This window comes from Erythranthe guttata, chromosome 8 (genome assembly GCF_056151865.1).
Source record: "Erythranthe guttata isolate IM_541 chromosome 8, IM_541, whole genome shotgun sequence".
Classification (NCBI taxonomy): Eukaryota; Viridiplantae; Streptophyta; class Magnoliopsida; order Lamiales; family Phrymaceae; genus Erythranthe; species Erythranthe guttata.
Window position 1 is genome coordinate 18,297,929 of NC_142540.1, and position 13,381 is coordinate 18,311,309.

Sequence of the window (13,381 nt, forward strand, 5' to 3'; positions counted from 1 at the left end):
ATTTGGTCCCTATTCCATAGGAATTTGTTAAAAAATTTATTATTTTTACGTTGAAATTGCAGTTCCTAATTTCTAGGAATATTTGATACTTGGTTTTTTTGGGTGCATTTTTGCACCTCTTGGAAATGAAGTATCAAAAAAACTACCCCTTCGATGCTTCCATTGGAGACAAAATTTTGAGTTTTGGGAATCAAAATGGAAGTTTTATCATTTAATACTCCATTTGATTCCCCCATTGGAGTTGCTCTAATAAAATTGAAATTTTTTCGATATAAATAACTAGATGTAGATGCGTGGAAAATCTTTGCTCGATAACTATGTAACTTATTTTGATAGTAAATTAGGAATTAAATAAAGTATACCCTAAGTAATTAGGATTACCTAAGAGAGTTATAATAGTAATAATGTTTGGATCAGTTAGACGTGAAATCAATGTCTATGTATTTCAATTTTTCAAATCAATAAATATAATTAATTGAGGACAATGGTGTTACGTATGAATTGATGGGACTTGAGGGATTTTTCATTTTCCCAATAAGTATAATAAATATGTGGGAATCTTGGAAATGGTAATATCTTGCATCATCAATCAGGGAATTTTTTTTATTTTTTATTGATAAGAAAAATGTTAAATTACGAAAAACCCCTTAACTTAAGTTCAATTACAAAAATCACCTCCATCTATTTGTAATTACCAAAAAAATTCTCATGTTTGTTTTCGTTTTTGCACCAAACCCCTACAGTGTGACTTTTCCCGAAATCTTTTTTATTTTTCAGGGAATAGACTAGACTTTACACAATTTCAGAATACACATTTTCTATAATTTTTTCATTTTTGCACCTATCTGTATATATTTTCTGTTAAAAAAATCAGTCAACAGTTAATTATAGAAAAAAATTGGCAATTACAAATAGTTGTCTTCGGAGGTTTTTTTTTTCGCAATTTACACTAAGATAAAAGATAATGGCCGTGTATTCTTGATGAAGATGATTCACTATTATTAAATAATATTGCCCCAAAAAACTAAAAAAAAAAAATTAAATAAACTAAAAAAGAAAGAAAAAAAAAAGTAGTGCCTGCTGCCTGGAAAATGATTGTGTCACCGAATAATTAAGGAGAATTATTAATCAATATTGACGTTTTTGTTTGGAAGCCTGAAATAAGAAATGAGTGCATGTACGTCAAAAGATTCTTTCTTTACAGATATTAAATTTTAATAATATTAATAATTATTATAATTAAAAAAAAAGAATATGAGCTAGATTAGGGTTTATCTGATCTTTATTTTCATCCTCAGATTTGGAATTGCTTATTTGTCCACTTTGCATTGATGGGCTTTTGCTCAGTTGACGTGCACGTGTTCACTTCATCTTTAAGTTTATTTTAATTACAAATCTTTTATTTAATTAATTCAAATCATGTAATATAATTTTAACTTATAAATAATTGAATTTCCTCTAAAAAAAGATACCATTTGGTTATCAAAATCCATGTTTAAGTATTTATCCTTTGGACTAAAGGACAAAATATTATTTCTCTATATATATATGCTTATCATCATTGTTGAAAATTAAAACAAACAAACCATTGAATTGATCAAATTGAGTGGTACACACTTCACATTAAAGGGTGTCACCAATAATTTGTAATAAAAGAAATTAGATGAGTAGTACTTTTATTTAGAAGGTGAAAATGTTGTAAGAACATAACAATGTAGTTTTCACAAACTCGTCCGAGCAGCGGCGTAGCTAGCAAAGGGTCAGATTGGAATGTAAAAAAGAATTAAAAAAATAAAGCGACCATCGGCGAATCTAAAATTATGGCCCCACTGGTGTTCGTAGGGTAAATCTCTAAAAAATATGAAATTATCACTAAGATAACATATATTTTTTTGAAATGAATTTGGTAAAAGAAAAAGAAAATAAGATGACTAACTAGAAGGAAAATGATAAAAATAAAAATTAGAGGGGCAAATTAGGAAATACATGAAAAAAAATTAGTGCATAGAGTTTGCGGTAGATAATTGGGGGGTTTGTGAGTGGGTCCCTCAAATTAGGGCAGGTGTAAACGCCAAACATTATTGTTGGTGTTGAAAGATCTTTAGTTGTCTGATTGGGTCCCACCGGAATCAAGACAGTTTGTTCCTTTATCACCGGCATTCCATTTCTTTTTCTCCTCCTTTATTTATTTATTTTTAATAGTTGAAATTATTTAATTAATTTGGATTCAATTACTACTAATTAATATTTCAATTCGTTAGGTCGAGTTTGTCATACATAGCTCAATGTATTTCACATTTCTCCAATGCAGTGCAAGCTAAACGGTTGAGCTAAACGGTTGACTGCGAGTTTCTTTATTAAAAAAAAGGCGCAGAATTAGAGAATACTTGAGAAGGCATATAATTAATTGGTTTATTGAATTACAATTAACACCTAAAAATCAATTGTTTAGACAAACCAAATGACTTCTAGAGTATGGCTAATATCTTAATCATAGGACATAGGTCATAATTATTCAACATTTATTTGTTCGGCCAATACTTTAATCTATATAATAATAAACTACACCCATGCTCCACTATATATATAGAGTGAAATTTAGGCCCAACCAATTACCTAAGATTAGGCCAATTTTCTAGACGTTAATTGTATTATTGGATAATATGTACAATTAATTATTCAATTTCATTTATTATTGGTTATGGTGGTGGAGTTGAGGTCTCCTTTGAATTTGGTACAACCATTTAGTATAGTGTATTCCTAATTCATTTATTACTCTTCCACATTATTTACGAATTAACTTGTCGCGTGTGTCGAAAATTGTGACGGTCAAACTTACATTGCACCCGTTGAAATGCACGTGAAGTATTATTTCGGTTTTAATAATTGCATGTCGACTTTAGATGTAATTTTGACCATTTTGATGCTGAATTTGGCAAAACTTGAAACGTAGAATTCGTCATTCTTTGAGTTACGTTCTAATCGAACTTTAATCACCAAAATCGAATATCTTGTGGAAAAGATATGCATGAATCAATGCAGAATGATCACAACTTTAATGTTTTGAGTTATATAAAATTTTAAAATGCAACTCATTAATTAATAATTTTGTCACGGATATCCAATCTAACTAATTCAAATTGGATATATTAGAAAGCTAACTCATATTTAAAAATGGTCAAAATCACGTTCGAATCCGTAACCGTACGTATTGGTAAACATGAAACGACATTTAACATTTCAGTATTTAAATATATATATGTGATGATGTTATAATGAGTTTACACTTTCTATTTTAATATTGACATATTGTGTTATCATAACTACTATATTAAATTATTATCTGTGTGTGTGTGTAAATTATTCCTTTATATTGCACTAATAATGGTTCAAATAATCCTAAATCATGCTTGTTGGGATATCCATATAGGATAGTTGATGTTGCACTAACATAACTAATATGGAGGTGTTTTAGAAGTCAAGTAAATCAACCAAATTATTTATTATTTAATCTCCATTGTTCTTCATCAACCTAAAGAGAATAATAAAAATTCATTAATTAAATTAAATATCTCACCCCATTACTATTTAATTTAATCAATTAATCTTATCATGGAATTAATCTAATTAACCCCCCCCACAACACTCAATAAAACGATTGACTTGAATGGGTTAATTATGATAGCACCATCAAAGGTGACCCTCAATTTGAAAATTAAAATAAAAAATAAATTAAAGTGACTTGTGATTTTCTTTAAATAATAATAATTAATATGACTCGTGATAGTAAGGCCCACCTAAAAAAAAAAATCAAATGAATTTATTCGATATTTTTTTTTTCTAAAAGTAAAAGTATTTGCTGGTTGTCAAATTTCCCTCCTGGTGTCTCGAATTCATGACTAATAGTCATAAGTGTAAAGCGCTTGCTTACCAACGAAAATAATTTGTCAAAATGCCACATTTCTTGCTCTTTCTTTATTTTACACCCATGGGCTATCCAGCTGATTGAGTTCGAACTTTTGTCGAGTCGGCTGATTTACAATAATCGACTCGGCGTTAAATCTAAAAAAAAAAAAAAAAAGCAAATTAAGGCCAAGTAGGGACAATGAGGAGGGTCACACTCAAACCAAAGGGAATTAATAGTTATGCTTTTCCTCTTATTTAAGTAATCTTTTTTGTACAAATGAATTTAAGGACATAGAGAAATGTCTTCATCACACACACTATTTGTCCCCTTTTTTCTCCAATCTATGTTAATGTGAGGTGTACACACACACACACACACATATATATATATATATATATACTAATTTTTGGAAGCATATAAATATGGTCCAAAATTTGGACCCATATTATTCAATCCAAATCGAAACAGACATGTATGGACGATGATTTTGTTTATTTAATATATATATAAAAAAATTAATTTTATATTTTTTTTAATACTTATATTCGTAGAAAATGGTAATTAGGTCAAAGAATAAGAATCCAGAAATGGTGCAAAGTGACAATGAGAAGAGGAGCATTAAACATTTGTACCTTGAAACCATATCTCTCTTTAATTTACAGAATTATTTTCACCTTTATGGCAGAATTTATATTCCACTTTTTTTTAATCACTTTTATTTATTTATTTATTTTTTAAACATGAATATGGGTTGGTCTATTATTTGGAGTACTACTACTAAAGTAAAAGTCCCTATTTGTTGCAATTTTGAATCAGCAAAGTGCAAACCCCACAATTTCCCAATATGGAATTAAATCATTAAATAATTAAGTAACAAGAATTATTTAATCACTTCACAACCCACTAATCCAAAAACTTCATGTGACATGATTTCACTAATGCTCATTAAATAGTATTATACTCATAAGAAAAATGTAAAATTACTTACGGTAAATTTGGTCAAAAAAATGTGAGAAACGTCGTTTCTGTTTTAGGAATACCGTTTCAATTTCGAACGTGATCTTGACCAATGTTTTGAAAACCGGACCGGACATCGAACCGGACAGATGACTGGGTCACGGTTGGACCGGTCCAACCGTGGTTCAACCGGGTTTTTGGCTTTTTTTTTTATTAATTTTAATAATTTAAAATTACTCTATTATATATATTTTATATTTTCAGCAAATTCTTTTCTTTTTTTTTTTACTTACCCTATTTCACTCCACACTTTTTTATATATATATTTGTCTTACGAGTTTAAGTTTTTTGTTTTTTAGTTTCTCTCTCCTCTCTCATTTCTTCATCTTCACCGTCAATCCCTCATTTTCTTTCTCTTTCATCCAGCCACTGCCTTCACTGTTATTTTCTCAATTTCTACCTTCTCTCCATCTTGAAGTAACATATATCCCTCATTTCGTCCTTTTTCTTCAGCCATGGATCCGGCCAGCCACAACTCACCGCGACTCAGATCCGGCCACTCCCGATTCAGATCCGACCACCCTCGCCAATATCCGACCAACCACCACGAAATTCCGACGGGAATAATCATTATTGAGCTAAAACCGGGTTTTTCTCCGATTTCCGGTTTTACCGGTTCTTAGCGGTCAGACCGGATTTTCGCCCTTTGACCCGGGTTTTTGGGTTTTCCGAGTTTTGGTAACCAACCGGACCGGATAGGCAGGCGGTTCGCGGTCGAACCGGTTGGACCGGCCGGTCCGGTCCGGTTTTCAAAACATTGATCTTGACCATTTTCAAGTATGAATTAGGTAAAGCCCAGAACACGGAAGTAAAATTGAAGCGACATTTAACATTTCAGAAAAAAATTAATAACAATTATGCATCGAAATTCTAAAGCCATTAAGAATTAAAAAAATAAAATAAAATGATTGGTTGAGAGTAACTAATAGTCTAATAAGACTTCACTAATTCCATTTATGTTTTTATTTTATTTTATTTCCTTTTCTCAACCAAACAAACATGAATCAATTAAGTGGACAACTTTATTCAATGGTACCAAATGTTGGCAAGAAGGAACACAAAAATGTGGATAGATAATTGGTGGGCTCATATTTATATTTTCCATAATTATGAATTAAAATATTGTGAGAAAAATTAAAACAAATTAAAAAGGTGATTCTAAAATGTAATAATTCATGTCCTATGTTATTTTATTTTATTTTTTTAAAAAGTCTTGTGTAGAGATGGGATGGTGACACAACCAAGAATCATCCATCACTTTATTTTTATTTAAAGAAAATAAAGTAAATATTTATTTTTGTGAAATTAATTTAGTGTGATAGACTAATATGGCAAAGCACGATTTTGTGTTGTCAACTACTCTTACGCGTAATAATGCAAGACACGCCTTTGGCCCCCACACTTTTGGGATCTTTCACATAAAAAATCAATCGACCCCCATATTATTTATTTTTTTAATTTTATTGTTATTTATTTTATTTTATTTGTAGGTCTATCTTTTCTAGCTAGTCAAATTACATCAAACTTAATTAATAAAAACAAGAATAATTCATTCTTTGTTGGTTGTCTGCCAATGTTTTCTATTGTAGAAGTTTTTTTTTACACAGAGAAATTTTCGCCTTCGTGCAGCTTGATTTTCTTACAAATCAATTAGCCTGCGCTCTCGATTCTCTTTCGACAAACTTACAAAAACATTGATCAAACAAGTAAACCCCAGCACTCGACTGCTCATTGGCTGATGTGTGGTTATCTCGTGCAAACCATCACTTGACAGCATTTCTCGACCATGAGTCGGCCACATCCGAGTCATAGCCCATGGCACCAACTAACGGGCTAACACATGTCCAAATGGCAATAAACAGCAATTGGAGTATTAGATTATTCGAAAGAAATGGATACTTATACTTTCGAAGGCATGAGTTGTCTACAAAAAGTTAAAATTTAACAATCGATCAACCATATAAATTAGTTATTTAATCCATCGACAAAAATATAAAAAAAATAAAATAAAATAATGATAGTACAGTTAAATCTCCATAAACTAATACAGTCGGGACTAATAAAATTCTATTAATTTAGTGAAACATTAAATTATCGAACTAATAATTTAGTAGATTTTTACCGAGTCGAGACCAGAAGAAACTATTATTTAAGCTATAGTTATTAATTTATCAAGATTGTAATGTAGATTGAAAAACGAGCATTGCCAATAAAGTGGTCATATAAACAATTTACAATTTAGTATCATATAATAAACATGATCATATGCTCCATTAATATACGTGGTCCACTCTTTTTTTATTTTTTTCTGTAACAAATTAATTGAATTAACCAATTCTGACGGGCTTTATTGATATGTACAGAGACAAAAAGGACCCAGGCCCACAATAATATATTATTTGAGGGGTTTTAAAATAAATAAATTAATTGAATATATTTGTAATAATAAATGCGTACAATAATTTCACAAACGTGAAGTATTGGTTCAAACTTTGATTCATGTCAGAGAGAGAGAGAGAGAGAGACAGCACAATATGACCAGTGGTACAATTCTGTTTTCTGTAATCTTCACATTCAATGGATCATATATTACATTTATAACCTACAAAATACTTTAACAAAATAGTAAATTACGAAAAACTCCATGAATTAAGGTTAAATTGCGAAAGAACCCCTCATGTTTGAGTAATTACAGTCAACCCCTCATGGTGTCAAATTGAGTGGAATCTTCTAGATTATATGGAATATTCTCCAGTTTGTACCCGTTTTACCCTTTTCGAGCTCCACATTTTGAAACAAGATGATCATAAGATGTGTATCTTGGCTTGTAACTATCAGATAGTGGTGCATCAGAAACTGTATTTTTATACAAAACGAGTTCAAACTAGAGAACATTTCAAGGCATCTAGAAGATTATTGTGAAAATTTGACGCCATAAGGTGGGACGTGTAAGAAGATTCATAGTTGAGGGAGGTGGCTGTAATTATCCAAACATGAAGGATTTTTTCGTAATTTCACCTTACCTCAGGGGTGACCGTAATACACTCGAATACCAGTTTACCATGACATGAGTTTATGGGACAAAAGGGAATCAACTGCTAACTTAAAACAAGGAATTCTTCTCAATGTTGAAAAAGAAAACCACAAATTGAATTTTAAAGAAATGATTCTTGAAATGCCACATTTAACTACGGCGATTGCCGATTTGATCGAGGCCAACATATGTATCTAAATTCATTACACAATCATCGTTTTCTCAAACGAACGTACTCAGTTTACAACACAAGAAGACTCGTTCCTACCCATTAACGCCAAAAAATTATCTCTAAATTCTATTAGGGGGCATTTATCGATCAAGTTCGATCCATCATAAGCCTCTTTCAAGATTACGGTACTAAACACACCTTTATTGGTGATATAGAAAATACCTTGATGCTTTATCAAGCAAAGCAATAACCTAGCTGGCAAACGATACTCCGAATGAAACGCATCGATCTGGGCGGAAGTCAACCTCTTCTCCATGGTCAAACTGAGGAGCTCGTGGAGCACCGCCACGGCTCTTTTCCGAGCTTTCGGATCGGCTGCTGCTTCGAACCGCCTCGCGTTCAAGTACGGAGAAGGGAATTCCATTTTCTGCCACCGCTGTACTTCCTCTAGATAACTCACGTTCGGCCTGAAACCAATAGGGTACTTCAGTCGGAACGCAAAAGGGCCCGAAAAGTTGCCGTCTTTCGATATCTTTTTACCCCTCTTCAATTGGGCGTCGGAGATCGGCGGCAGCATCTCTTCGCGGGCGGTTACAGCTAGTGAAGAATCCCAATTCTCCAAATGCAGATACACCCTCCCGTTGAACTCGTCCAACCGGAAAAACTGAGGGTACTTTAGAATCAACGAGTTCTTGAAATCACTAGGCAATCCCAATTCAGTAGCGATTGACTGAATCGTTTCTAGCGGCAATCGACAGTCAACCGACAGCATCAACAGCTTCTTTAAATTCCTAACCAAAACGGGTTCCATTTGCACTAATGCTTCGGATTCTAAAGACGCAATCTTTTTCGCCTTTTCACTTAGAGTAACAGCTGGCGGCGATCTGCTGCCCTCACCGCCTACAACCCGGAAAATCGGGTGGTATTTTTCGATGACGGCCATGTAATTCCATTTCTGCACAAACCCAACTTCTTTTTCTAAATCTCTGAGAAGAATGGACTCTGTCTTCTGGGATTGGATAATCGATTTGAGGTTCAAGATAAGTAACGGCTTCTTTTGGAGTTCCATCACCCGATCGAGTTCGTGCACCCTATGGTATACTTTTTGCTTCGGTTTGCCGACGGTCGTTTTGTGCATGATCTGCGTACTCCTATAACCTGATAATCCATCGAATATTCTCGTTCCATTGTTCCGATAACTTATACGCAGTTGCAAGAGAGTCAAATATCTGCGCATTTTTTGAAGACTTCTCAGGGGCAATTGGTCGAGCACCTTGTCTACAGCTTCCCTACAAAAGCTTCTTGCAATTGTTCAAGTAAAATTTAACCATTAATTTTAGTGGCGTAATCGACCACTCATCTGATTATTTGTATCCACATTAGAAAATTGGAAATCTCTTTTTCACGGGGGAGAAAGAAAATTGTTACCAGGAAAGCGCGGGAAAATTGAAATCTTCCGAGAATGTCTAAACCAGATCAATCAAGATGGACCGAATTTTCAATAATAATAATAATAATAATAAATAAATAAATAAATAATAATAAATGGGCCGGTATTTGGATAAGTTCACCTATGTATTTGGGGCCTTCAACGAAGCCTGCTGGTGTTTAACGATTATTTATGTTTCCAGATACTGATATGCTAAATCCCACATCAATTTTACCAAATCATACACACAATTGAAAATTTCTCTCTCTCTAAAATTTTATCTTCTCTTTTCCATCCATCTTCTTTTTTCCCTAACTTTTTTCACAAAATCACACTAAAAACGTCCATATCATTCCAAGTTCGAATTTGAGAAAAATCTTCATGTGTTCAAACTAAAATAAAGTTGGAAATTGAGAAAAAAAAATCGAATTGATATGAATTTAAATAATTAAAAAGGCACAATGAAATTAAAAAATATTAAATAAACCTAAACTCACTTTTTATGATTATTCTCGTGAAAGGTAACGATTTTTTAGTGACTTGAAAAAAATCATCATAGAAAAAAAGTTAGAGAAAATACAAATAGAGAGAGATTTTTTTTTTTAATTTATGTGTGGGATTTAGTAAATTTAGTGAGGGATTTAATATTAACCTTCAAGATTTTTGTATAGAATATGTTTCTCTAAATATGGTCCATGAATTGCGCATAAAAAAATTGTTGCAATATCCCAGAAAACCATATGCTATAAGCACACGTTTTTTTGCTAAAAACTGTTGAAAATTTTAAATTATTTATTAATATTTTTGAACAGTCGAATACATAATATTGAAGGTGTTTATCCCAATTTAGTCAATATATTGTTTATTAAAAATTATTTCACCAATTTTGAATCGTCAAATAAAATCGTAAAAATCGTATGCTATAGTCCACGTTTTTTGCTAGAAACTGCTGATTTTTTTATTTTTTTTTTGTAACAGCGAAATATATAATAATACAGACGGTGTTTTATTCCGATGTTATCAACATTTTATTCATTTAAGAAAATCACTAATGTTTTCATCGTCAAGAAAAATCACAAAAATTCACTGAAAATTTAAAAATATTTTTTAATACTTTTGAACAGTCAAATCTATAATATATAAGGTGTTTATCTCAATGTAGTTGATAAATTGTTTATCGAAAAATTATTTAACTATTTTTTCGATCATCAAATAAAGTTACAAAAAATCGTATACTGCACACATTTTTTGCTAAAAACTGCCGAAATTTTGGAATTTTTTTTTTTTAAATAACGGTCAAATGTATAATATAGAATGTGTTTATCCCAATATAGTTAAGAAATTGTTCATTAAAAAAATCATATGTCTTAAATTGTTCATTTAAGAAATTATAGCACACTTGTTTTGCGAAAAACTTATGAACATTTTTCTAATTATTTTTTAATATTTTTGAACAGTCAACAAATATATATTATAGAAGGTGTTTATCTCTATGTTGTCAATAAATTATTCATCGAAAAATTATTTTACAAATTTTTGAATCGTAATATAAAACATAGAAGGTGGTTTTTTTATGAGAACTGCTTAAATTTTTAAATTATTTTTTTATATTTTTAAACAGTCAAATATATAACATAGAAGGTGGTTTTTTATCCCAATTATAGTCAATAAATTGGTCATTAAAAAAATCACTAATAATTTTACCGAGGAAAATCACAGAAACATGCATGCTATAGCATACGTTTTTTTCCTTAAAACTGCTGAAATTGTTGAATTTTTTTTAATATTTTTAAACATCAAGTATATATATATAAGGTGTTTATCCCGATGTAGTTGATAACTTCTTCATCAAAAAATTATTTCACTAATTTTTAAATCATTAAATAAAATCACAAAAATCGTATGCTTTATATCACACTTTTTGCTGACACATGCTGAAATCTTAAAATTATTTTTTAATAATACTTGTGAACAGTCAAATATGTAATACAAAAGGTTTTTTTTAATTCAATGTAGTCAATAAATTGTTCATTTTCAAAGATCACTAATGTTTTCATCGTTAAAAAAATCACAAAAAATCGTAAGCTATTTAACAATCCTTTTTTGCTAAAATATAGTCAATCACCACGTTAATTTTCAAGACATTATTTCAAATAATCTTTTCTTTTCAACACATTTAAACATGATTTAATTAATTCAATATAAGAAGAAAAGCTCATATACATAACTATCCAAACAAGAAGTGAAAATGTTTTGCAATGCCATGAGTGAACTTCAAACCAATGATATATAGACTAATGACATTTGCCCCAAAAGTGACCTAATCGAGGGTAAACACACGAACAATGGAATCGACAAAATCGAAATTATTGATCAACAAAGAATACAACCATCGGGCCAACCCTCAAAGTCGTATAAAGACTAACGACATTCGCCCCAGAAGTGACCTAACCGAGGGTAGACGTAAGCACATCTACAATGAAAGTGAATCGACAAAATCAAATTCTTAATCAAAGAAGAATACAACCATTGTCCGGTTTTTAAACCCCCAAATCGTACATAAACTAAAGGCGTTGGCCCCAAAAGTGACCTACTCGTGGGTAAACACATGAACAATGATAGTGAATCGACAAAATCGAAATTCTTGATCAAACAAGAATACCCTTTTTCGTTGAATAAGATACGGATGATTGACTCATTCCGCACTACTACTAATAATAGAAGTTTCGATAAGTAAGAATCCTATTAAACCTAACATACAAAAGACTGTCGACGAAAATAAATAATGCAGACTCAAAATGCTATCATAATACGATTCCGCAGAAATTTCATCGACAATTTAACACATTTTTTTACACTCCACTACATAATTCAAATCACAAAAACTGAATAAACTGAATATGATTCAATACGCAGGTAGAAGAGTAAATACGAAATCCTTGATTTTCAGTCAAAATGTCTAATAAAAATATAAGAGAAATGAAACACATCATCTACCACAAGCAGCGCAAAAAAAAAGGGGGAAAAGACGAAAATAACCTCTCAAAACCTAAGCTTGGAGAAGAACCAACGGTTCTTCCCGGTCTTGAATCTCTCCTCGAACTTACCCTTGATCTCCTTGCAGGCGGTGACCTTCTTGTCGCGTGACACAAGCGCGTCGCCGGAGACGAGGTCCTTCAGATCGACGTCGAGCGTGTAGCGCGTGGGCATGATGTGGTTGTAGTTGACGAGCTTGACGAACGCCTTCACGCGCGACTTCTTCGCCTGCTTCTTCGCGGAGTCCTTGCGGATCACCTTGCTCGGGTACTTGGCGATTCCGGCGACCAGGCAGTGGCCGTAGGGGCGGTCGCGCGTCCCGTCGTCGAAGTTCTTCACGATCGTCGCCTTGTGCCCGGCGAATCGCCCCTGGAGGAGGATCACCGCCTTGTTTGGCTTCAGGAACTTCACCATTTCTTAATTGATTTTTTTCTTTTCCTCGCGACGGCGGTGCAAAATTAGGGTTCTTATGCCGCTGCTAGGAGATTTTGCTTTAAAGCCCCAATTCGTTTCATTTATTCAGTGTAATTTTCTGAGATTAGGGCTATTTTGGGCCTAAATGTAAATGGGCTTTTGTGAAATGTGCCACGTGTCTAATTTAGGTTAGCGACTCCTCTTATTGGGCCTCAAAAGTATTCAATTAAGACCGAAAATTGGAATTTCGGCAATGTTTGGTTCTGCTTTCGTTTCACTTTTATTCTTTTTATTCATTTCTGATAATGAATTCGTGTTTGTTTTAGCTTTTGAAAAAAATTCAAAAAAACATATAGAGTTTATCTCTCCTCC

The 13,381-nt window shown here is 32.2% G+C and overlaps 2 protein-coding genes across 3 annotated transcripts; both read right to left on the reverse strand.

Annotated features, from left to right (window-relative positions):
• Positions 1 to 8,077: 8,077 nt before the first annotated feature.
• Positions 8,078 to 9,633, reverse strand: LOC105961960 (Ubiquitin carboxyl-terminal hydrolase family protein). 2 transcript variants are annotated; one of them, XM_012986218.2, is made up of 2 exons: positions 9,559 to 9,633; positions 8,078 to 9,419 (listed from the first exon to the last, which is right to left on the reverse strand). In XM_012986218.2, exon 2 carries the CDS (start codon positions 9,365 to 9,367, stop codon positions 8,195 to 8,197), a length of 1,173 nt encoding a protein of 390 aa, XP_012841672.2. In that variant the 5' UTR covers positions 9,368 to 9,419; positions 9,559 to 9,633; the 3' UTR covers positions 8,078 to 8,194. The 2 variants fall into 2 exon arrangements, with proteins under 2 accessions (XP_012841672.2, XP_088678297.1); XM_088822171.1 differs by having other exon boundaries at positions 8,078 to 9,428; positions 9,559 to 9,616.
• A 2,725-nt stretch (positions 9,634 to 12,358) lies between these two features.
• LOC105962130 (large ribosomal subunit protein eL27) lies at positions 12,359 to 13,116 on the reverse strand. Its single transcript, XM_012986411.2, has one exon. It carries the CDS (start codon positions 13,007 to 13,009, stop codon positions 12,602 to 12,604), a length of 408 nt encoding a protein of 135 aa, XP_012841865.1. The 5' UTR covers positions 13,010 to 13,116; the 3' UTR covers positions 12,359 to 12,601.
• Positions 13,117 to 13,381: the final 265 nt, after the last annotated feature.